Below are 23,553 nucleotides of genomic sequence, written 5' to 3'. Positions count from 1 at the left end.
AAAGTAGGATGGTTTGTCAGAACACCAGTACTAGTTTTATTTTGTTGTATTTATCCGCGACACCTTAAAGGCCGGTCCGTGAAAATATTGTCGGGCATAAACCGGTCCGTGGCGCAAAAAAGGTTGGAGACCGCTGCAGTAAGGGAAACCTGGACCAGTCAATGAGCGGGCTCCACAACATGAAGCTGTGTGGAGGGATCTTAACATGAAACGTAAGACAGCCAACATCCAAATGAGAACTTTGAATGTCCTTGAAGAAGCCTGGAGAAATTTTCCTGAAGACTAGTTAAACAAATAACTTTCCTAAGAGGGTCTGAGCCAGGGGTGGGGAACTCCAGGCCTCGAGGGCCTGCAGGTTTTAGATGTGTCCTTGATCCAAATGGCTAAATTAGCTCCTCAACATGTCCTGAAGTTCTCCAGAGGCCTGCTAATGAACTAATCATTTGATTCATGTGTGCTGACTCAGGGTGATCTAAAACCTGCAGGACTCCGGCCCTCGAGGCCTGGAGTTGGACACTCCTAGCTTATCCCATTTTCCTAGCAAAAGAAATGAGCAGCGACTCAAACCTGTTGCACTCCAATATTTCTTTCCGTTGCTGACAGCACAGTTTGCCTTCAGCACTGCTTTCTTGTTTTGTGGTGTAAAACAATTAAAGACCTTTTGCACCTCATGCCGTGGTGTTAGGTATGTGAAGGAAAAATAAGGAGTGCTGTGCAGTAATTATCCCGATGTGTAAAAATGATTTACTGGTGTTAAAATGTCCTGTGTTGCATCTTTAAGATGAGAGTGTGTTTGGTAATAAGAACCTCAGTGTCAGAGTATTTTTCAAAGTGACTCTGATTTGCAGAAAACTCCAACTTGTTTTTTAATAGTTCCTGTTAAACCTTCCTTATTCTTTCCTCTCTGCTCACTATTGCCCTTTTGCCTAATATTGCCCTTTTAGTCTGCTCTCATGACTTTAAATGCACTTCAAACTTTGCACTTCCGGCTTGCCACACCGCTCACGGAGGGTGCGGTGGGGCCTTCTCCATCCTCGGCTGTTTGCACAGGATCCTCCATGAAAAATAGATGAGAATTAAGTTCCCATCTCTACTGGTGAGGCCTTTTGTCGTCACCAGACTCTTCGCTCGCCGTCCAATACTTGTCTCTGCGTGATAATACAATCCCGCAGAGAAATCCTGCAGCTTTCTATGAGTGTGTGTGTGTAAAAGGCATGTGTGCATGGAGCTGCAAAGGAACCGGCAGGTTTCTAAACAACCACCTGAGCTCCCCGGAACAAAGTGCATGAAGAATGTTTTTTAATGTGGAAACATCAGAAAACACTTGCTTCCATCTGCGGACACGTATACATAATTAATGCACACGTATGCAGATGTGGCACACGGGAACACGCGACCGAGTTCAACCACTACAAACAGAGCCGTGCGAAATCTGCTTCTCGAATCATTTGGGATTTGAGCAGCTCTCTTCAGACGAGAGAGCATCCTTTGTTTCCAAGACAGAGATCTGTAGTACCTGAGCCGAAATCCCATGCAGCCCTCGCTCTCATCCGCAGGTTGGTGCAATCACTGGTACTGTATTCCTTATGTGTGTTTCTGTATATTTGTCTGCTGTGGAATGCACCAGCTTCATATCTTCTCCACTAAAATCAGGATTATCCTTCCTGTGCTGAGCTCAAGTTTCTTTGTATACCTACATGAGCAGTTTTCTGCAGATAACCTCTTTGCATAAAGACGTGGTTCACTCAAAATGCTGCAGACGATTGGGCGACGAGCCGATCGGCTCGACTAAATCTTTGATTTAATCTAAATCGACCTAAAACTGTTACTTTCTCTTCAAACGTGCCAGTTTCATGTTATCATGTCACACCCGGAGAAAGCGGCACGCACACATGCAGACATAAGAGGTGACTTTACCCACAGTTTGGGGTTTTTTGGGTGAACCATTCTTACAAGGCTCTTGTTTACTCCGCTCTTGAGCTTTTGAGCTACAGCAGGCGTCAATCTCCGTGTAGGTATTTAAAGAAGTCGCAGCAGCAGATGGCTCACCTCATAATGAGTACACAAACACACAGACGAGTTTGTGGGTTTCATATCTTATTTTCCACCCCCTGGCTTTTCTGTTTTTTCCACAGTTCACCAAAGCAAACTGGGGAATAATGCATATTTATTATCTGGGATTTGGCGCTGCTGGTGTGGAAATGATAGGCTGTTCTGGTTGTTGACTCTGGAAATGTGGTTTCTGCCGTTGCAGTGCTTTACAATAGCCTTATCCCTGTGTTTTAAACCAGCGTCTATGCAAAAACACAACACGCTTGGTGAACTGTGACAACAAAGTTCCCCCGATGCAGTGTTGGTGACCTTTCGGAGGTTTTGTGCACAGGTTGAGGCCGTTGTAAAGTGTGTGTGGACATTGTGCAGCTCAGTGGATCAGGTGCTCCTGCTGAGGACAGGAGAGGAATAGTGTGGAGATGCTATTCCAGCGCCTTTCCTTTTGGTTCCTTTGTTATTTTTTCTCTTAACAGTTAAAAAGAAGTCGCATTCCCTCCTTTTTGTCATCCTCTTCTCACCCTGACATATTTCAAAGCACAGATGCAGAAAACAAACTAATAAAAAGGGAAAGAAAATGAGATCAGGACAAGCAAGGATATAGGGAATACAACTCGGGGACAGATGAGGTGACAGTGAGCGCGTAAGCTGGAGAAAATGAATATAGGTGAAGAATGGGGGGGGGATATGTGGACCTCTAGGGTGCGGACGGGGACAACAACTAATCAGGATGAGAGGCAGGGGTGTCGCTTTGATGCAGACAGGAGGCGAGCACAGTGCAGGCTCGTCAATAGAGCAGGAGGATGAGGAGAAGGAGGAAAATGGGACTTTTGGGGCTTTTTTTTTAATGTGACATCTGTGCAAGCTAATCTCTCTGATGTGTATCCTCTACTTGGATGAGATACAATTTATCCTTCCTTATCTTTTTCTCCTCTTTCCTCACGGTTTAAAAGCACAGATGGATCGCCCGCCTCGACGCCATCATAACTCTGGAGGGAGTTCAATCTAACTCGAGTCAGTCGCAGTTGTGTTTTGCGCTCAGCGGATGAACGAGTGCGTTGAAGTAAAACAGACGGGGAGCAGATTCTGTGAAACGTGCAGATTGTAAAACTTCCTGAGCGCTGATGCTCTTTGTGACTAATTAAGGGGAAACGTTTTGTTGCGTACAGTTGCAGGGGAAAGTTTTTGGTGAGATATTTTTGCATAAATAGGAACTAAAAAAATCAATTCAGTGTTTGCCAGATATACGTAGACGTAAGTTAACAGCTGCCAAAATGATCCAAAAGAATGCCAACCTTGCTCAGTTTAGAAGTGGACAGGTTCCTTGCTCTTATTTTGAAATGTCAGCTAGCCCCAGCTCTTCCTGTTCCTTGTTTTTCTGTCAGCTGGCTATCCTTCTGCTGCTTCTTCGGTGAGTCTGTCGTGTAAAGATCATACAGACTCCAGCTCCGCCATCTTTGAGCTGAAGAGTAGCCCCAACCAGAAGTTGCAGCAGGCGGAGAACAAAACACCATGAGGGTGGAGTCTGCTGGAGGGGAAAGGCTCATGGAAAGGCCGCTACTGATCCACAAAAAATAGAAGCATCTTATTTTGTTAATTGAAATAGTTTTTTTTATTTTTGAATATTGAATTTATAAAATGATGCCTGCACATATACAATAGGTGAATATTACAACTGACAGAATCTATATCTGTCCTGAAAGTGTGAGACTAATAAAATGTAACCCAGTAAGTTATATTTTGATCACGTTGAGCTGATGTTACATATTTACGAGGGCCAAAGAGTGTAAATGTAGGTTTGGTAGTTACAGAGGAGTAGTGGTGCTCAAAGCTACCAGGACAAAGTCGAGCTCTGCAGAATTTTTAGTTCTTAGAAGTTTTTGCTGAAGATCAAAAAGCCAGAAGACAAAGTTTTTTGTGACTGGATGACATATAAACGTAACTTTCTGTCCTTTTTGAGCATTTTATTTGGAGGAAGTGACGCAAATCACATGATGCTTCAGGTCGTCTTTTATTCTGAAAGGACTGAAACGTTTTCCTGCAGCTGTATGACACCATGTCGCGCTAAATTGAACTCCATCCATTGTTATGGACACGATCTACTAATAAATGAATGATGACATCAGTTTCATTCCCAATATTACAGCAAAATATTGGATGTTGATGGTGCATGATCAGGAGTTTTATCACCACTCATTCTGCACATGTATACACTAAATATCAAACTGACAGTTATTGTGTAAAGCTGTGTATTGTTTCTTTTTTATGTCTAGTTTCATCACCAAGAAGGCTTCGCACCAAAGTCCTGAGCCCCACCGAGCTGCACGTGTCTTGGAAAGAACCCAAAGGACAGTTTGAAAGCTACAAAGTCGTTTACACCACACGACCAGGTAAGAACTGATCCTGAGTCTGTGCCTACACCGTCTCCAGCTCTTATTAGCAGCTTCATCATTAAAAAGAGGGAAATTGGTCTGACGGTGACTATCACATTTAGTTGTGTTTAGTTTGTTGGTTTTTCGGTGGCAGTCAGACTTAAAGCTGCTTACAAAATCACACACGATTAGTTTTTCTGCCACAGTGTGGTTAGTTTAGATGATGGCTGTGCTGTGAGTTTAACAATCGCTTGCGGAGCCACAGAATGCATCTTTTGTCTCTCGGCCCTGCTGTGAGCTGCTCGCAGAGAGAAATCTGTCCCTGTGCTGACCTCCGGTGTGGCGCAGCGAGGGCCGTAAACATTTCGGGGAAGTTGCTACACGTAGTGAGAAATTTGCTAAGTTGGGAGAGACGATGTAACTGAAGTGTGATATGATGACTGCTGTGAGAGTGGGATATCAGACTTTGTCTACATCCGTGCTTCATCATTTGCAAAAATCAAACAAAATGAATAAACTAAATTCTTTGAACATGACCGTGCGCCACAGGCTGAGTGCTTCCAGGCTTCACCTTTGCACAGAGCTGCTGCACAGACTTTCCAGTTTAGACTTGATTTGTCCGGGAAATTTGACGAGGAATTCGCAATTTGCCCTCAGTCACACCTCTGTGATGGATCGGCTGTCTCGTGCTTTGCTCAAGGGTCCCTCAGCAGCGATGGCTGCAGGAAGGCGTGTCATTAAAGACCGATCGCCGTCAGCAGTAAAAAGCTGCACCAGTTTTGTTCTCAAATGACAAAAAAGTGCTCTGAGATGAAGAACAGATGCAGATTAATGCATCTGCAAATTAATATGAATAATGTCTTTTCATAAATCATGTTTTAACAATGCAGTATTTGTCTTTTGCTTGTGGGACAAAAAAATCCTAGCTATGCACGGCGGAGCGCAGCAGTTGAACTTCTTCCCCTGAGGGGAAACAAATCGACCTTTTTATGCGGTTTTCGCTGGCATGCTGGTTCATAACTCACCGTGCAGAGAGAGACATCTGATATAACTGATACGGAGCTGTTCGTGTGCCCGGTGTGGTAGCCTGTGGTTGGTTGCGGCTGACGTTTTCTTGATTTATTGATCGAGGCTTTGACGAGTTTGGCTTTTACAGCTCTGTAAAACGACGTCCAGCTGAACACGGGTACGGCAACGCTTTGGCTGAAGCTGAGGTTTTATTGATGACAATGGGATGTATTTTGTATCCAGTTCAGCTGCATCTGTACATAAGTGAAGACTTCCCCACAGCAGCGCCGTGCGCCTCACATCCTCAGTAGTCGGCATCTTGGCTGTGTGATGAAAGAAGGACGATTCTTTATTTATTCTGTTCTTTTTAAAAATTACTTCTCTCACAATTTCACTCACAAAACTGGAGCACAGACGTCTCGGTTTAACCACACAGTCAGTCAGGAGGTACAGATCAGTGCCTCATTGCTTTATGTTCAGACAACATGCTGATTTCTGTTGAAGTGAACAACACTCACTCATTTTCAGGTGCATGTGGGATACTACACGTAAGTGTCCTTGAATAGAGACACACTGAAATTAATCTATTTATTTATTTATAGCCAGTGTGCACAAATGGAGTTGATAAATTGGAGTTTCCAGGATGACTCTAAAGGTTCTTGAAGGAGGGTTTGTTTAAAGGGCAAGCCTGCATACGTTTCATCCAGGTGCTCCTAATTAACTGGTAGCTGACTGTAAACTGGCACTATACTTACTTGGCTCTCACAGACTCTGTCATCCTGGTGCAGCTTTTCAAATGAAAAGCTCTGCACTTCTTTTTTGATCTGAATTCCTGACTTTGAATCATGGAGCGTGTGCTGTTTTTATTGCTTTTACATTTTAAAGGAAGGAATTCTTTGTCATACGCTGACTGTAATTACAGCTGTAAAATGATGATGTGTGTATAGTTGGTGTATATAGTTCCTCAGCTACATTGTGATTATATGCATAAGGGGTATTACTCAGTTTCAAACTTGTGGCCAAAACTTTTTAATCACTGTTAGTGGAAGCAGGTGCACTGTGGACATCTTTACTGTCTGTTTATATGGATGCGAAGCTTGAAAGCCTGGAATTTGAGTCATGCTGTTGTTTGCAAGTGTTATTAGTTTATAAACTACTTAATGTGTCATAAAGAGACTTTTATTTTGGATGATATAGGAGCCGCGTCAGCATCATGGGAATGCATGTTATTTAAAATAGGGCTGCTCGATTATGGCAAAAATGATAATCCCGATTATTTTCACTGAAATTGAGATCTCGATTATTTGACGATATTTATTTAACAATAACAATGTGTTGAATAATTACGGAGCCCTGCAGGGGACATGGGAGAAAAAAAAATTAAGACAGACTTTTGCGAGATCTCGCAAAACAAACTCGGGATCTCGCAAAACTTTTGCGAGATCTCGCAAAAGTTTTAGCCGCATTCTTCCCATTAGCTTGAAGCTAACGGGAGGTCGAGACCTACTACAGCCGGGAGGAACACCGCTTTCCCAGCACATCGTGCCTCGACCTCCCGGTCGGCTTCGAGCCAGCGTCCGAAGAATGCGGCTAAAACGTTTGCGAGATCCCGAGTTTGTTTTGCGAGATCTCGGGGTCCTCTTAATCAGCGGTCCCCCAACCCCCGGGCCTCGGACCGGTACCGGTCCGTTAGTCGTTTGGTACCGGGCTGTGAGAGTTGAGGCTCAGGTGTGAAATGTATAGTTTTCAGGGTTTTTATCGGTTTTCAGTGTTATTTTGTTATCGTTTTTATCGTTTACTCAGTTTACCTGGGTCTTTTCACGTGTGTTATGAATAAATCTTCTTTTTTTTGGTACCGGTACTAGTTTTATTTTGTTGTATTTATCCGCGACACCTTAAAGGCCGGTCCGTGAAAATATTGTCGGGCATAAACCGGTCCGTGGCGCAAAAAAGGTTGGAGACCGCTGCTCTTAATTGTTGTGACACATGTTCGAAATGCAGAGAGGTGCGCTCGATTCGCCACACGGAGCAGCACGAGAGTGAAGCACGAGGGAGGGGCTAATAATCGGCTCAGTCATTTTTAATGATCGTTGAAAGCCCAGATCGTAATCAAGATTAAAATTCGAGCAGCCCTAATTTAAAATATATGATTCAATTTCTCCATAAACAATAAATTCTTCCAAAGACATAAAAGTTTGGATCCCAGTCTGAGAGAAGATGAATGCTGGGTTTATTTTTAGAGTTGTTCAAGGTTTTTCTACCAACAAGTGTTAAATATAAAGCTGCTTCGTGGGCATTCGTCTGTCTAAATGAGAACAGTTGTTTTATTTTTATCGATACAAACATCACTTTGATTCAAAGCTTGTACAGTCTAATTTAACACTGCTCAGCTCTCTTCAGAGCGCTGCCAAATAAATGCCAACACTTCCTCTGATTCAGGTTAATTTTAGGTGTGTCTCATTTGGTGGGGAGGATAAAAATGGATTAAGAAACGGAGAACACGAAGCCCTAATTAGAGTGTGTGTGCTTGAGTATGCTGAACTTGGAGAACAACAGTGTTGTTTTTAATCCCCTCAGTATTCCCAGGTGAACTGCAAGAAATGCTGTAAGAACTGGAACAGATTTATGAACTCGTCTGTTGAAACACCCAGTTTGGAATCAGCTGCTGATGTTGAGACGCTGTCCAGAGCAGAGAGGCAACGTTTTTCTTAGAGTTTCTTTTGCCGTTTCTTATCTGTCGTCTCGGTGGATATTTTTCCCTCTGAGGGAGACATCAGGCTAAAAAGGGATATTTTATTGCAGTAGGAAAAGGTGCTGCTTTTCAAACTGTCAACCCGTCCCCAAGTCCTGCTACTGTTATGATGGAGAGTTGCAAGGATTCGTTCAGTAACAGCACAGTTTGAATGTTCCCACAGCACGTGTGGGCAGCATGAGGCGTCCTTCAGAGCATTTATAAAGACATTATCAGAAAGGCTGTTTGGACGGGTCATCAGCAGAGGAGAAAAATAGCTCCTACTCTTCGTTCAGTGAAGTAGCAGCTAAATGTACTAAAATCATAGTGCATGCATAACCGCATATCAACACGTTCTCACTCCCACAGCGTAACATTTTAGGCTAGGTGACAAATCGTCAACATATTACGTTTTCGGCTACCCACCACGTTCCTAAATGACGACCTCGGAAAAAATGAGGAAATATGAGAACCGTATGGACTCTATCTACACATGTTCGCTCTTTTTCTTCAAATTGCTTAGAAACACGCTATTTAACATCATTACAGTCCTGGATAAGGTCAGGAAAAAGGTTATGGTTAGGGCTAGGGATAAGGTTAGGTTTAGGGCTGGAATACAGGGCTGGAACGTCTATTACCGCGGGAGCGTCATTGCACTGGATTTCGGCCATAACCCGCCGCGTACCATAAGAACGCCGAAGGTCTCCTTTCGCGTTCCTCAGGAATGCCGCGGGACGTGACAAAACGTCGGCATGTTACGCCTCGGGAGTGAGAACGGGCTGCACATATAAATGGCAAAGAGTTGGTGGTAGTTGAGCTACCTGTCAAAAGCTACAGAAACTTCCTACAGACTTGGTCTTATTTCCAAAAGAATGTCTAATGTGTAAAGATGGATGGAAATCTGTAAGGCCAAAAATGCCATTGACTTAATTTCCAATGTTCAGTTCAAATAGATGTTTTTCACAGTTCAGTTCACCACAACATAAATAAGAAACCATTTTCTTCTATGAGGAACAACTCTGCAAATATGGAACAGAACTCGAGCCATCAGGTAACGAAAGCTGAATAAGTGGTGATGGTGGGGAGGAAGAACTCCCTTTCTGATCGGGTGGGGAGAAAACAGGGGCGTGGAGAGATTAGAGTCAACAAACATGAAATGCATGGATGGTAAATGGTTCTTATATAGATCTGCTCTCCTTGAGCACTCGAAGCACGTAAACAACATGTCTCAGTCGCACTCCAATGGGCGCATTGGAGATCTCGGATTTCAGTAGCCAAGGACACTTTAGCATCAAGCCATCAACCTTCCCATTAGTAGATGACCTCCTCCATCCTGGAAAAGTGAAGTAGCAAGAACCCAAAACACTGTTTTGCATCATGCTGATCTCGGGTCTTTAATCATATGTTAAATGTTCCGAATATTGAATATTTTGTCCTCCTTTTACCTGCTGAGAAGGTTTAAGTAGTGTTTTAACACTTTATGAGAGAAAAAGCTTCCATGTGTTTGAACCAGTTATCTCAGTGCCAGATGCACAAGTCGACTGTAGCCTTGATTTTGAAGGTGAAGTCAACCTGCTCGTGTTGCTGTCAGCCAATGGCTAAGTAAACCTGTAGCTTTTGGTGTGGTTTGAATGTCTATTTGATCGTAGTAATAGAGAAAAAGTCAGATAAGGTGCAGCTTTCCCCTGATACTCTGAGGTAGAATCGGGCAGATGGAGGGAGTGACACAGGAATACAAATGGAGGGAGATACTAGACGCCAGGATAGAGCTGGAGAGGCAGGAAGAGAGCAAGTGGAAAGAAGGATGTTGGATATAAAACTGAAAAGTAAATCTGTAGCTCCTGTCAAAGAAAGAAAAACATGTTCATAACGTGTTTCTCTTTGTTTCTATTTTCAGAGAATGGCTCTGTTTTCATTTGGTGACTAAACTGAAGGCTTACTTACTGTTGTATGTTGTTTTTGTGGCACTGTGTAAAGGGTTGGGCAGTACGCACACAATCCTGTTCTGGAAAGCAATTCAAAACCACCTAATTGGAATTTATTTTAAGCTGCAAGAAACTGGCAAGCCAAAGGACCAAAATGAAGAAGTCAGATGAAAGACAGCTGGCAGGCTCTTAATGAACCGAACAGCAACGAGAATAATGCATGCTGTTACACGATCAGGGTGCACTACCTGTGCTGTGTGGATGGAAAGAATGGAAACTTGCTGGTAGATGACTAGCAGGAAACAATCCCAGAGCTTGGGCTTGGGAATGCAGAAATTAGTTGTAGACAGGAATGTAGACTTGCTACATAAGTATAGCCATGAGTATAAACATGTAACAAGTGATTGGCATAAAAGTGAAATAATAAAAGTACTGGAAGGCTAGGTGCACAGAAAGAGGTGGAGGTGCTGAGGAGGAAGGAGGAATGAATGATGCTTGCCTCCAGGTCACCACAGGAAGGTGAGGAAGAGAGTTTAGGCTGATGAGCATCGGGGTGATCTGTGAACAGTGTTGGTCAAGTTACTTGAAAAAGGTAATCAGTAACTAATTACTGATTACTTTACCAAAAAAGTAATCCAGTTACTTTACTGATTACTTATTTTCAAAAGTAATTAATTACTTAGTTACTTTTTAAAAACACGATTTACAACCTGAATAGGTGATAAAGTGATAGATCTTTCAGCCCAATTCTACTTTTTCTACATAATCATCATACAAAATGTAATCAAATGGAAAAGTCTCTTTTTAAAACTTGTTTTATTAGTTTTAATCTTTTAACTTTATGCATCAAGTAAAAATTTAATTATCTGCAACATTCTCTGACTGGAAGAAATTAGTTTAACATTTAAACCTATTTTCTGCACATTCCAGCACATAAAATAAAATATTTTTTGTGTTTACACTCAGTCTTTCAAATAGATGCAAGTAAAACACAGCAGAAAATAAATAAAGTCAAAGACTAGCGGTCCTGTTGCTCTATTTTCACCTGTAAAGCAGGAGTGGGGTAGGCGGAGGGTTACCCTGGTGCAGGTGTGCAGCGGTCAGTGGAAGAATCCGCGAGTTTCTCTGTGAGTTTCCCATTACGTCGTAGCTACTCGGTGCTTGCTCGGAAGTTTAGGGGTTTTTTCGCTGTAAAAAGAAGTTTTCTTCCCACGCACAACGGACACTAATGTTTTTGTCACTTTTTATGGAATCAAACTCAAAGTAAGGTCAGTACTTCCACGCTTTAAACGCTGCACGCTCATACTCTCTCTGCACTCGATATATGATCCATTGTTGATCTGCACACAGCTGTTGTCACGAACGTCGCACTCGCTTACGTCACTGTCATGAGACATTCTCGCAAAAAATCACGGTTTTAGTAACGCAGTAACGCAGCGTTCCTACGGGAAAGTAACGTAATCTAATTACCGTTTTTGCAATACCGTTTAGCGTTACTGCCCATCTCTGTCTGTGACAGAAAGTGGAGGAGTGGAAGGGAAGACTTACAAGATGGTAGTGGGACCTGCAGTGATGCATAGTTTGGTGGCACTGCATAAAAGACAGGAAATCAAGTTGGAAGAGATGAAGATTTTCCTTAAGATTTTCATTGGAAGTGACCAGAATGGACGAGATCAAAAAGGAGTACATCAGAGGAACAGCTCAGATTTGGATATGAAGCCAAAGAGGCACGGGTGAGATGGTTTGGACATGTGCAGAGGAGGGTGTGGGTATGTTGGACAAAGGATGCTCCAAAGATGGAGCTGCCAGGCAAGAGGACGAGAAGAAGATTCGAGTATGGAGTGAAGGAGAACACGAAGAGCTTTGGTCTGACTGAGGACGATGAGATGTCGGCGACTCCTATAGCAACCATGAGAGAGAAAAAGATTATAAAAGTCCTGCGAGTTCGTAGGTGTGTGTTCCTGGTTACTTATTCACTGAGCTCAATTAGTAATCAATTACTAAATTAGACAAAGCAATCAAACAGCGATGGGCAGCCACAGATGTTCTGCCCCACTCTTACGTATGATTTTATAGAAACCTTAAAGCACAGAGGCCTTTTCTCATTTTTCACACATTGTACTGTCGGCCGAGAAAGCTTTCAGCGTCTCAGTCGTGAACACTGCAGCCTCACAAGCTTCATTTTCATACAGTCTTACGGGTTTCCAAATAGCCTTGACATTTTAGCAGAGCATGATGCCCTTATTTCTGAAATGTGCTCACGCAGGCTCGCTTTGCAACATGTTGCCTAAGGAAGTGCTTCGTTTTGAAGAAAAGGATAAAAATTATTTCTAAAAAGTAAGTGAAAGTGGCGGGATGACTGAGTGCCTTCGGGGCTAAGTGCAGGGAGCAAACGACGGGAACGATCATCTTCACGCTGCAGGCTGCTGGTGTCGGAGCGAGGGTAATGAAGGTGGAAAGGCAGCGACTGAGCAGCAGTTAATTTTCTTAATCAGCAGGGATGTTTTTGTAGAGCTCTGCAGAATGGTTTTCATCAGGCTCGTCTATTCCTGGTCGAGCCCAAGACTCGAGTCATTTACCTTTTTACTTCCAAAATGTGAAACAAACCAGTTGTTATTTAATTGAATTAAAATGTCTTCAGGGTTGAAGATGCTGTTTCTGACAGTCAAAAGTTCAAGGAAGCAATTGCTATTGAAAAAGCGGCGTATCATGTTGGTTTTTGCTGTCAGTCAATTTGAAGGAGCAGCTGCTGCAGAAGAAATTGGATTTGGTAACTGACAGTTTAAGATTTATGAATCCCAACGGGAACGTTTGTTCTCCAGCAGCAGGAAAAGCACGAGAAATGAACAGAAGGAAAAGTGGCTCATTTTAATTAAGCCTCATGAAAAAAGGCAAAGAAAGAATAAGCACTTTTCTTACATCACAAATTCTTAAACTAATTAGCATGTGCTACTCTGATGATCTTGGACTGCTCAGTAAATATCTGCTACACTCTCTCTCAAGCCAGGAAGCAAAAACCTACACTGCACAGTCAATTTGCAAACTGCTGACTTCTGCCAAAACTTTCTCCTGCTGCTACAGCAAAGCGCGTTTGGCACAATCGGATGCTAAACACATACTCTTTATATGATTTTTATTTACAGTCTATTACATTTTTGCTCACATCCTCGGTTTCTCCCCTCAGCTGTTGAAGCCCGGGGCTTCTCAATATTTCTTGAGCAATTTAAGAGATCGTTTTAGCCTCTTTTTCTGAATGCACAGCGGTGTGGCAGGTGTGCACACTTCACACGGCCGAGAGACACTGAACTCAAAGAGTTCAACACGGGGTCAATGGCAATCTCATCACACCACGCATCTTCATCAGAAGTCATCTGCTTGTGTAAAGTGTTCTTGAACAGGCCCAATTTGTTCAAGAACATTAAATACTCGAGATTCAGTGAAGAACCAACAAACATAAAACTGATATCACTCAAAGTTAAAAACAGACGTGCTTGGTGTGGCTGGTTACATGAATTAAATATGTTCTATTTTGCAGATATTAAATGATTGACCTTTTTTGACAACATTTATTGTTAATCTGATAATAAAAAGTGATGTAAAGTCAGAGGGTAAATGCAAAGCTTCAGCATAGGAGTTGTTACAGGTAACGTTTTGAACTGAAAGACATTTTCTAAACAAAAAAAATCCCCTTTTCCTGTTTGCAAAAGGCAATAACTTTTATGCATTCTTGCTAACTCGGATCAGCACACGTTTTTGTGCATTGTAAAGCTAATATTACGCAAGCATAGCTGTACGAAGATGAACCAAAAATAGGAAAAAGTGGCTTTGACCCCACAGACGCAGTTCACAGATCTGAAAGCGTTTGCTCAAGGCTTTTTCAGCGGTTAGTTTCAGCACAGCTGAACAGACGATTATTCATGCAGCTGCAGGTATTTGTCTGCCCTACGCGTGAGTCACAGGTTAAACTGCCTTCATGGACAAAAGGAGCCCAGAATACAGGTGGGGGCATTTATGTGGATACACCGTAATAACATGGGAATGGTTGGTGATATTAAAGTCCTGTTTGTGGCACATTAGTATATGTGAGGGGGCAAACTCCTCAAGATGGGTGGTGACCATGGTGGCCATTTAGAAGTCGGCCATCTTGGATACAACTTTTGTTTTTTCAATAGGAAGAGGGTCATGTGACACATCAAACTTATTGGTAATGGCACAAGAAAAACAATGGTGTGCTTGGTTTCAACGTAACTTTATTCTTTCATGAGTTATTTACAAGTTTCTGACCACTTATAAAATGTGTTCAATGTGCTGCCCATTGTGTTGGATTGTCAATGCAACCCTCTTCTCCCACTCCTCACACACTGATAGCAACGCCACAGGAGAAATGCCAGCACAGGCATCCAGTATCCGTAGTTTCAGGTGCTGCACATCTCATATCTTCACACCATAGACAATGGCCTTCAGATGACCCCAAAGATAAAAGTCTAAGGGGGTCAGATCGGGAGACCGATCAATCCACTTTCCAGGAAACTGTTCATCTAGGAATGCTCGGACCTGGCACCCATAATGTGGTGGTGCACCATCTTGCTGGAAAAACTCAGGGAACGTGCCAGCTTCAGTGCATAAAGAGGGAAACACATCATCATGTAGCAATTTCAAATATCCAGTGGCCTTGAGGTTTCCATTGATGAAGAATGGACCCACTATCGTTGTACCCCATATACCACACCAAACCATCACTGTTGTTGGTCCAACAGTCTTGGAGGATCCATCCAATGTGGGTTAGTGTCAGACCAATAGCGGTGGTTTTGTTTGTTGACTTCACCATTCACATAAAAGTTTGCCTCATCACTGAACAAAAATCTTCTGCGTGAACTGAGGGTCCTGTTCCAATTTTTGTTTTGCCCATTCTGCAAATTCTGTGTGCCGATCTGGGTCATCCTCGTTGAGATGCTGCAGTAGCTGGAGTTTGTAAGGGTGCCATTTGTGAGTAGCTAATATCCGCCGAAGGGATGTTCGACTAATGCCACTCTCCAGTGACATGCGGCGAGTGCTACGCTGTGGGCTCTTGCTGAATGAAGCTAGGACAGCCACTGATGTTTCTTCATTAGTGACAGTTTTCTTGCATCCACATTTTGGCAAATCCAACACTGAACCAGTTTCACGAAACTTAGCAAGCAGTTTGCTAACTGTAGCAAGGGAGATGGGTGGTCTCGTAGGGCGTCTTGCATTGAAATCTGCTGCAATGACCCGGTTACTGCGTTCACCAGATATCAACACGATTTCGATCCGCTCCTCACGTGTTAACCTCTTCGACATGTCAATGGCTGTGAACAAAGAGAAACTTGTAAATAACTTCTGAAAGAATAAAGTTACGTTGAAACCAAGCACACCATTGTTTTTCTTGTGACATTACCAATAAGTTTGATGTGTCACATGACCCTCTTCCTATTGGAAAAAAACAAAAGTTGTATCCAAGATGGCCGACTTCTAAATGGCCACCATGGTCACCGCCCATCTTGAGGAGTTTGCCCCCTCACATATACTAATGTGCCACAAACAGGACTTTAATGTCACCAACCATTCCCATGTTGTTACAGTGTATCCATATAAATGGCCCACCCTGTATTGTAGCGGTACAACAGTGCTGGTGCCAAGTCAACTCAGTGGTTTGTAAAATTTGAGTAGAGAAAACTGAACAACATGAGGTTGTTTTTTAGTCATAAATTTATCAGTCCAGAGATTTACATCTATTTTTACTTAATCGTCACGATGACCTCATTCTAGAACAAATTACAGCTGTTACAGAAAATTAAATGTACTTTTAAGCTTACCTGTTCTCTTTGCCCTATCAGGCTCTTTCTGCATATATCTGGGCCGTGTGTTGTATTACCAGCTGTGTCCATGAACATGTTAAATGTAAAAAGAAAAACATGACTTATAATGCACATCTGAAACACACCTATTGATGTGGATGGATATTTAGCCTGAAAGTTTAATTTAAAAAGTTTTGAAGCTCTGCAGAGATCTTTATGCTCCTAAACAGGCGTTGTGTTGAATTTAAAACATGACTACATGGAAATTACTGAAGTTGTGCAATATCTACAAAGTGATTGTCACATTATGAAGGAGGCTGGCACTGAAAATTATTCTGCCAAATCTACTTTAATTGTAAGGTGAGAGTTACAATAGAAAGAAAATGAAAGGTAATGAAGCGTTTTTTGTATTTAATTTGTTTTTGTGCAGCAGAGTGAGGTCTTTGTTCAGCAGTCTTACTAAAGACACTCGACTCGAATCCTCCTGAAATTCTCGATAATATACTTTCGCTGTGTGACCGACAGTCTTGTAGTCCAAAATGAAACAGAATTATTTTTCTTGACACTAAAAAGGTCAAACAAAGCCAGATTTCTGTTGCATGCAGTCCGACCGCTGCTGTCGACCTGTGTGAGGTGATTTATTGATTTAGGTATGTTTTATCTTCACTGGTTTAAACACAGCCTTAAAATTCAGGTTGTGTCGTGCTGTGAATAAGTCCTGGGGGATGAGCTCGTACCCTCACCGACTGATAGCTGCACGGACATCTTGTCCTCACAGTGTTTGTGAGGACGAGATGCTATCACTGTTGAATTAACACCATTTCTGTGGCAGCTGTTTTGGACAGATTTACGACTGATTTGATAAATCTTGACATATCTTTGGGTTAACCCTCATGTCTACCATGGTCTCTGTATTAAAACGACGGCTAACACCCTGCTTATTCTAAAGTAAATGGTCTATGTTACCCTACGGTAGGTTTTAGACAATGAAAGTCATAAAACTTAACTCGTCAGGAAAATGTTTACTGAGATGAGACTTCTCATAGACCTCTATATTGTTTTGCCAACAGAGGTTTATAACGGCTGCAGCTTAAAGAAACTTAACTGAGACTTTGGCTTCACTTCTGGCTTCATCGGTTTTTATCATACAGAGTTGACTTGAATGCTTGTGGGGTGAGGTTTAACATGCTTGTAATTATCAGTCTTAAGTGTTTGTGCTTTTTCTTTAATAGGCGGAGAGCAGAAGGTGGTTCAGGCATCAAAGCAGGAAGCAAAACTGGTCATCGAGGACTTTGATCCGTCTAAAACGTACAACTTTAAGATCATTGCAGTCCATGAGGGGCAGGAGAGCAAACCTCTTCAGGGCAAACATGAAGGTAAGAGAACGACTCCACTGATTATTAAATCTGTTGCTTCAGGGATCCTCCAGCTGATTTCTGATTGGACAGCTTGATTGATGTAATTCGAGTTGTAAAATTAAGAGAACTGAAACGTTGTCGCAGTCGCACCGAATCAGACAGAAAACTGCCTCCGAGTTGATTACAGTGTGACACCAAATCGCACTTTTGGCTCCAATCAGTGATGTCACAGCAGGTGCTTTCCATCAGCTGGGATTGGCAGAATACCTGCTGTGACATCACTGATTGGGGTGTGGCCACAAGAGCACACTTTAGTTTGAAACACTACAGACCAGTGCAGCAGCTCTCTCGTGTAATCTTGTGTTGTGAACACGATCAAAACATGTGCGCCCTGATCCCGACCTCCTTTGTTCTGTAAGAGCTTCTTATATGTTATTTAAGCTGCATTGTTGGATCCCAAAAGGTTCTGTTCATCTGGACGTAGCATTATTGTTGGAAGACGAGAGCAAAGCAGTGAAGAATTCAAATAGCCACCTCATCTCAGTGTTTCAGTTTTGAATACAGAGCTGAGTGTTTACTTGGTTTCAGTCGTTGACATTCAGCGACCTGCTGGTATTTACTTGCTTTCATGCTGTGCTTCAGGAAAACAAAGCTTTTAAACCTGATGCTGAACGTACATATCCACAGGTGCTGAGTGTTTCCAGTATTCATGTCAGGCTACAAAAGCCCTTTTGACTCAGCATTTAGAATACCGCTCTGCTCTTCAGAGCTGACGAAATGGCGTTATATAACTGTGTCCTGATGTCTTCGATTCACAGCTCTGACTAATGTTCTGTTGTTGCACTGAAACTCTGATGTGCTGTGTTCGGTTTTCACCGGTGTGATGTTCTCATTATAACCAAACTCTACCCCACGTTGGACTCGTCTGTCCAGAGAACATTGTTCGGTCTTGTGGGTTGTTCAGATGCAGCTTTGCAAATGTGGCTTGTTCTTTTAGGGAGAACAGGCTTTCTCCTGGGAACCCTTCCTGACAGGCCTTCACCTGTTCAGTCTTTTTCTAATTGCGCTGTCATGAACATTTAACATGCTAACTGAGAACCTAAGAGTCTGACATGTAGCTCTCAGTTTCTCTGAGCATTTTGCAGTCTGACCTAGGGCTGGGCGATATGGCCTAAAATCCATATCGCGGTCTAATTTGAAACATCTGTGGCAACAATATATATTGTGATATACAGTGGCTTGCAAAAGCAAGTATAACATATTTTACACACTATAAGGCACACTTAAAATCCTTTAATTTTCTCAAAAAGCATCTTATAATCCAGTTCACCTTATGTACGAATTCTGGTTGTGCTCACTGACCTCGAACTGATTTTATGTGGTACAGGGCGCACAGAAATCTATCAAAAAATGTTTTAGTATGACTTTGGTAAGCTATGAAGCCGCACTGCTTGATGGATTGCCGGAGCATTACTGTTGCCGTAGTCAGGAGCCTCACGGAGTAATCTGGGTCCTAAACTCCGTTAACTTCAGGTCCCAAAGTCAAACGAACACTGCAGCATCACTGAGAGTTAAAAACTGTCTAAATTCTTTCATCTTTGATAAAATGATCAATGTTGCTGCTTTACCAGGTGTAACAATTAAGTTTAACATCCAGGCATCCATGAAAACAGAATTTATTACATTCAACGGAGTTAGAAGTTAGCAGGAAGTTAGCGGAAGTTAGCTCGCTAGTTTCCACCTAAACATGACATACCATGAGAGATTATTGAAAAAAATTCAAACGTACAGCTCTGCTATCACTTCCAACATAAAGGAAGACAGAAAACTAAACAGCAGTGATGTTTGTAGGGTTACTGAAGTTGGGCTAGCTGCTATATAATGATGTGCTACGTGATCGCTAGCAAAACAGCTATGTTAGCATAACATTAGCTCAGTGAACGCTCCACAAAAGTTAATGTGAGGGTTTCTGATGGTCAGGGACAAATGCAATTGCATGGCAGGATGCTGTAAACGGACCAAACTTCAGTCAGGAGAACAACTGAGATAATCCATCCACAATACGAGGTTAGTCATTAATATCCTGCAACAACATGGGAATAGAGCAGCTGCCAGAGAATTCAGCATTAATGAATCAATGGTAGGGAAGTGGACGAAGCGCAGGTATTGGCTTTCTCCATATTCCAAAAGTGCTTCATCTCTTTGCTATTATTGTCGCCGGCATACTTTGCAGTTGTTTGCAGCCGCTGCAATGCTTTCGACCAAAACAGGCGCAGCTTGATGACATCATCAACATGCGCTATTGCGGTAGAGCGGTATAGTCAAAATCTCTATCGTTGGCCAAATTTACATCGTTTCTACCGTATACCGTTTCTACCGCCCATCCCTAGTCTGACCTTTGGTTGAATGTAATAGACTGTCCACGCCTGAGGAATCACACAGCTGGATGCTCCAGACAAGCAAACCTCTGCTTTTATAGAGGAACTCACACCTGCTGATTATCAGACAAACACTTGAATTTGAACGACTGGCTGCTGCGAAGGTTGTGTGTATTAATATTATGTATATTGTTGTCATATGTCGATGCACACATCGAGTCCTAGGCTTCTTCCAGTGTCCTACCATTCGTTAATGTTGTTTTTTGCATCATGTGTTATATCTTCCAGCTCAGCAATCAGCTGTTGAAATGGCTCCATCCCAAGGGAGAAAAAATGGCAGCGTCACACAGGAGAACAATGAGATCTCAGAAGGTAAGATCTTCAACAGGGAGACGGGAGATGATCCAGGTGAACAGACACAGTGAAATGATAAAGATACAGCCGTCTGCTGAAGGTCTCGAGTTGTCTGGATTCAAGACCAGTATGGCGCAGTGACAGAAGATGATTTGCTGAAATACCGTCACAGGAAGACAACCTGCTGTTCCTCAAGAACAAGTTTGAAGAAGAGCAATTTTCAAAGTATCTTGTAACACATTCAGGATCAAGATTTCCTACTAATGGAAGATGTCGTCGCCAACCTTTTATGTCACAGCTGCTCTTCTTCTGGCAGTTTTAAACAGATGTCATGCAGGAAGCTTTCGTTTTAGTGGCTGGAGATTTTGAAAGAGAAGAAAAAACGACTGACACAAAAGCAGGTAAGTGTGAAGCTGCAGGGCTCTGATTTTTGCCACAATGGTGGTGCGGCTGAGTCACCGGCTAAATCCTGATCCGTCTGTCCGTTTCAACAACACCGCCGTTTCACGATGTGTCAAGATTACTGTTCTGTGAATGTAATACTTCTGCAAATTGCACAGTGATTGTCAGTGAGACATACCCAAGGAAATGGAGGGAAAGGAAATGAAATGGCACAAAAATGGGAATTTAAGGAAGAGCCTCCAACAAACAGGAAATGAATGGAGAGAGGAGTGCGGTAAACAAGCCAATTGTAATTTCTGGTAAGTGGCGCATGCTGAGGCAAACAATCAGATGCCACAAAAAGGAAAAAAAATCTTTAATCTCTTTACGCACTGCAAAATGCAGGAAAACTCAGTTTTGTTAGAGCTGTAATTCACATTTCTACCTCAGAAAAATCAGAACTGTTCTTCAAATCTCATTTTAAAGTTTTTGTATTCCTGTTGTATTGTGATGAAATAATGAATATTTTTGCTATGCTGTGAATGCGTTTAGCACAATGAAGTGGACAAAATATAATAGGACTGCAAAATTGGAAAAAGTCTGCACACTAGTTGGATCAAATGTAAGACAAAGCTTTGATTCAGTTATGCAGACATTTGCCTTTTTTCATATATGTAAGGATGTATGGCTGGATGGTCCTAAACAACAGATGCAATAAACCTATTTTCAGTGTAATTGGGTCAGCATTGTTCTTTAAATCCTGCAGGATCATTCCTTTGCTGTGAAACCTGATATTTTGCTGTGTTCCTTTGCAGCTTTTCAAAGCGTGATGTGAACCCTTGTGTGATTGGTTTTGTGTTTTGAAGGCCAGAACTGAAGGAATGGTGTTAATGATGGTGGGGTGAGACTCGTGGCAGCCAGTTAGACACCAGTTTAAAACCCAAATTACAGCTTTTGCTTTCAGAGTTGTAACAATGGAGAAAAACACTTGACATTTCTTTCTTTGTCTTTCTTTCTTTTTGAACAGCTAAATCTATGTTTAACCACTTTGTGCTTTTTATCTTTGTCATGTTTTTTTGGAGCAGGGAAAATTGAATCTGTGCAAAAAAACGAAAAAATATTTTGCAGCGAGCTCTAACTTGATCACTTCATCCTTTTCCATGAATTCTTCAGTAGGACTTTTTATTCTCGCCTCTAATCTGTCAGGCCTCTGGAGGACAGCTTTGCTGAACTGTTTGCTGTTTTTGTCTAAAGTTGAATGCAGTTCTTGGCTTGCTCATCTTGCAGGATTTAAGATCTGATCCTGGTCGGCACAGAGTGAAAGAACGATCCTGGTGAAATCTTTGGGTGACATTAACTCCAAGTAAATATAGAAGTGTCATACACCCGAGTTTAGTACCACAGAATTAAAAGCTCCGTGTTATTAAGGGTTTACAGCCAGCATTGTTGTGGTTTGTTTGTTGGTTTGTTACAGACCATGAAAAGAGGAAAAGGTGTTAAAACTCCTGCAGCGTACAGCGGTGCTGTTATGCCAATTTCTGTTTTATAGTGTGATTCTTGGACTGTGCTCAGCATGATTCACACAATACTGGTTTATCTCATTCGAGCCCTCTACCTGAGACCGCTGTTCTTCCACCCTGAGCTGTAGCTGATGTGGAACGAGAGCAAATAGCTGCCGTCTGTAATGACCACTCAATGAGTGTTCACCCAAACTGTGCTCAGGGTCAGATTTGTTGTTTTGCTGTGAACTGTGATGGATTGTGAGTCAGATGAGCTGTTACACACTAAAGTGTAATATTTATGCTGTAAATGAAACCACTGAGGTTATTGGGACGTGTAGGCTCTCTGAAACAAATCAGTGAGGACAGCTGCTTCAACACTTGGACAGCACGCTGGTTAAAATGATCGCTGATGTAAAGCGTGAGGGCCCTGGTTGCATGGCAGGTGACTTGAAGTGGGTGCTGGACTTTGCAGACACTGACTTGTCCTGTTCAGTGAGCGATACATGGAGATAGTGAGGAACAAAGTTAAGTACAGCCAACAAATCGCTTTTCTCTGATTGTTCATTTTCTTCTTTCTGCATCTGTCATGTAGCCAGTTTGAATTCTCACCTCATCCTTATGTTAAAATAAGACGGGATAAAAGAGTTGCTGTAATTCATACGGTGTTTTGGAAAATGTGTCGCATTATTCCTCAAGTAGGCGTTTGTGTGTTTTTGGCTTTACTATGACCTCGTTCCCTTTGTCAGGCTGTCTCCTGCAGTTTACCATCAGTAGAAGCTCTCAGTGGAGGAGGCGGGCCATTAGTATAAGAGTGAGAGTGAGGTGGGAGTAAGTAGAGTCGATGGTGTTCGTCAAAGATGCCATGGTGCAGCATGTCAAATGTCCTCGGGTTCGGCAAGAGGAGGAACCGTTTGGGTCATTGAGGGAAAGTGTAACGTCGGGTTGTGTTTAGTGGTTGAGAGGAGGCGGCAAAACACTTAGCAGGATAGTCGAAAGAATACACACTCACGCTGGCTTTGGTGAGTGTCCACAGCGTATTCTTTAATACACGTTCTCTTCGTCAACCATATAAGCCCGATTGAACGGCTGCAGCTTAACAAACAGCGCACAGTGTTCGTACAACCCATACGTTGCAAAAAAAAGGGTGAGTGGAGAGGTAAAACATAAAATCCGTCCCTCTAGCGTGCAAGCACATGTCCACACAATCACAGAGAGAGTAGTGGCGCATACTGATGACAACATTAACCCTCGACTTGGGTTGTCTTAAAGAGACACCACACCATTGTGACTGTTACAAAAGGAAGAGGACAGAAGGTGACTGAGCTTCAGTTATGGACTCAGTCGGCTCAAATGAAGTTACACTTACAGTTTTGTTAATTTATGCAGCTACAAAATTAACCAAGCGATTGTAGTGAAGAGCGAACTGAGCTGATCGAGATGATCTGTGTTCTAATCCTCACCTATGGTCACTGAGAAAATGAGGTCACAGGTACCAGCGTCAAATATGAGTCTGCGTGGTGGCCCAGATTGAGGCTACCAGCTGCAGTGGTTCAGGCATCTGATGTCCTGGGTGCTTCCCAATGGAGACCCAGGGTTACACGTTGCTGAGGGAGCTGTGTCCTATCAACCTGGGAACACCACAGAATTCCCTATGAGAAACTGAAAAACATTGCTGGGAA

General features: G+C 42.5%; 1 protein-coding gene across 4 annotated transcripts in view; it reads left to right on the top strand.

Annotated features, from left to right (window-relative positions):
- The window catches only part of col14a1b (collagen, type XIV, alpha 1b), a 191,182-nt gene that overhangs the window by 7,514 nt on the left and 160,115 nt on the right, over positions 1-23,553 (top strand). For 3 of the 4 annotated variants that reach the window (XM_087834562.1, XM_087834561.1, XM_087834559.1), the window contains exons 3-5: positions 4,323-4,439; positions 17,134-17,277; positions 19,926-20,009. The exons of the other annotated variant lie outside the window; for it this stretch is intronic. In XM_087834562.1, the coding sequence (XP_087690688.1) occupies positions 4,323-4,439; positions 17,134-17,277; positions 19,926-20,009 (345 nt within the window). The remainder of the gene's footprint in view (positions 1-4,322; positions 4,440-17,133; positions 17,278-19,925; positions 20,010-23,553) is intronic. 4 annotated transcript variants of the gene reach the window in all.

This window comes from Neolamprologus brichardi, chromosome 22 (assembly GCF_056152115.1).
Source record: "Neolamprologus brichardi isolate AB-2024 chromosome 22, ASM5615211v1, whole genome shotgun sequence".
Classification (NCBI taxonomy): Eukaryota; Metazoa; Chordata; class Actinopteri; order Cichliformes; family Cichlidae; genus Neolamprologus; species Neolamprologus brichardi.
The sequence above is the reverse complement of the archived record's forward strand: the minus strand, read 5'-3'. Positions and strand labels throughout refer to the sequence as shown.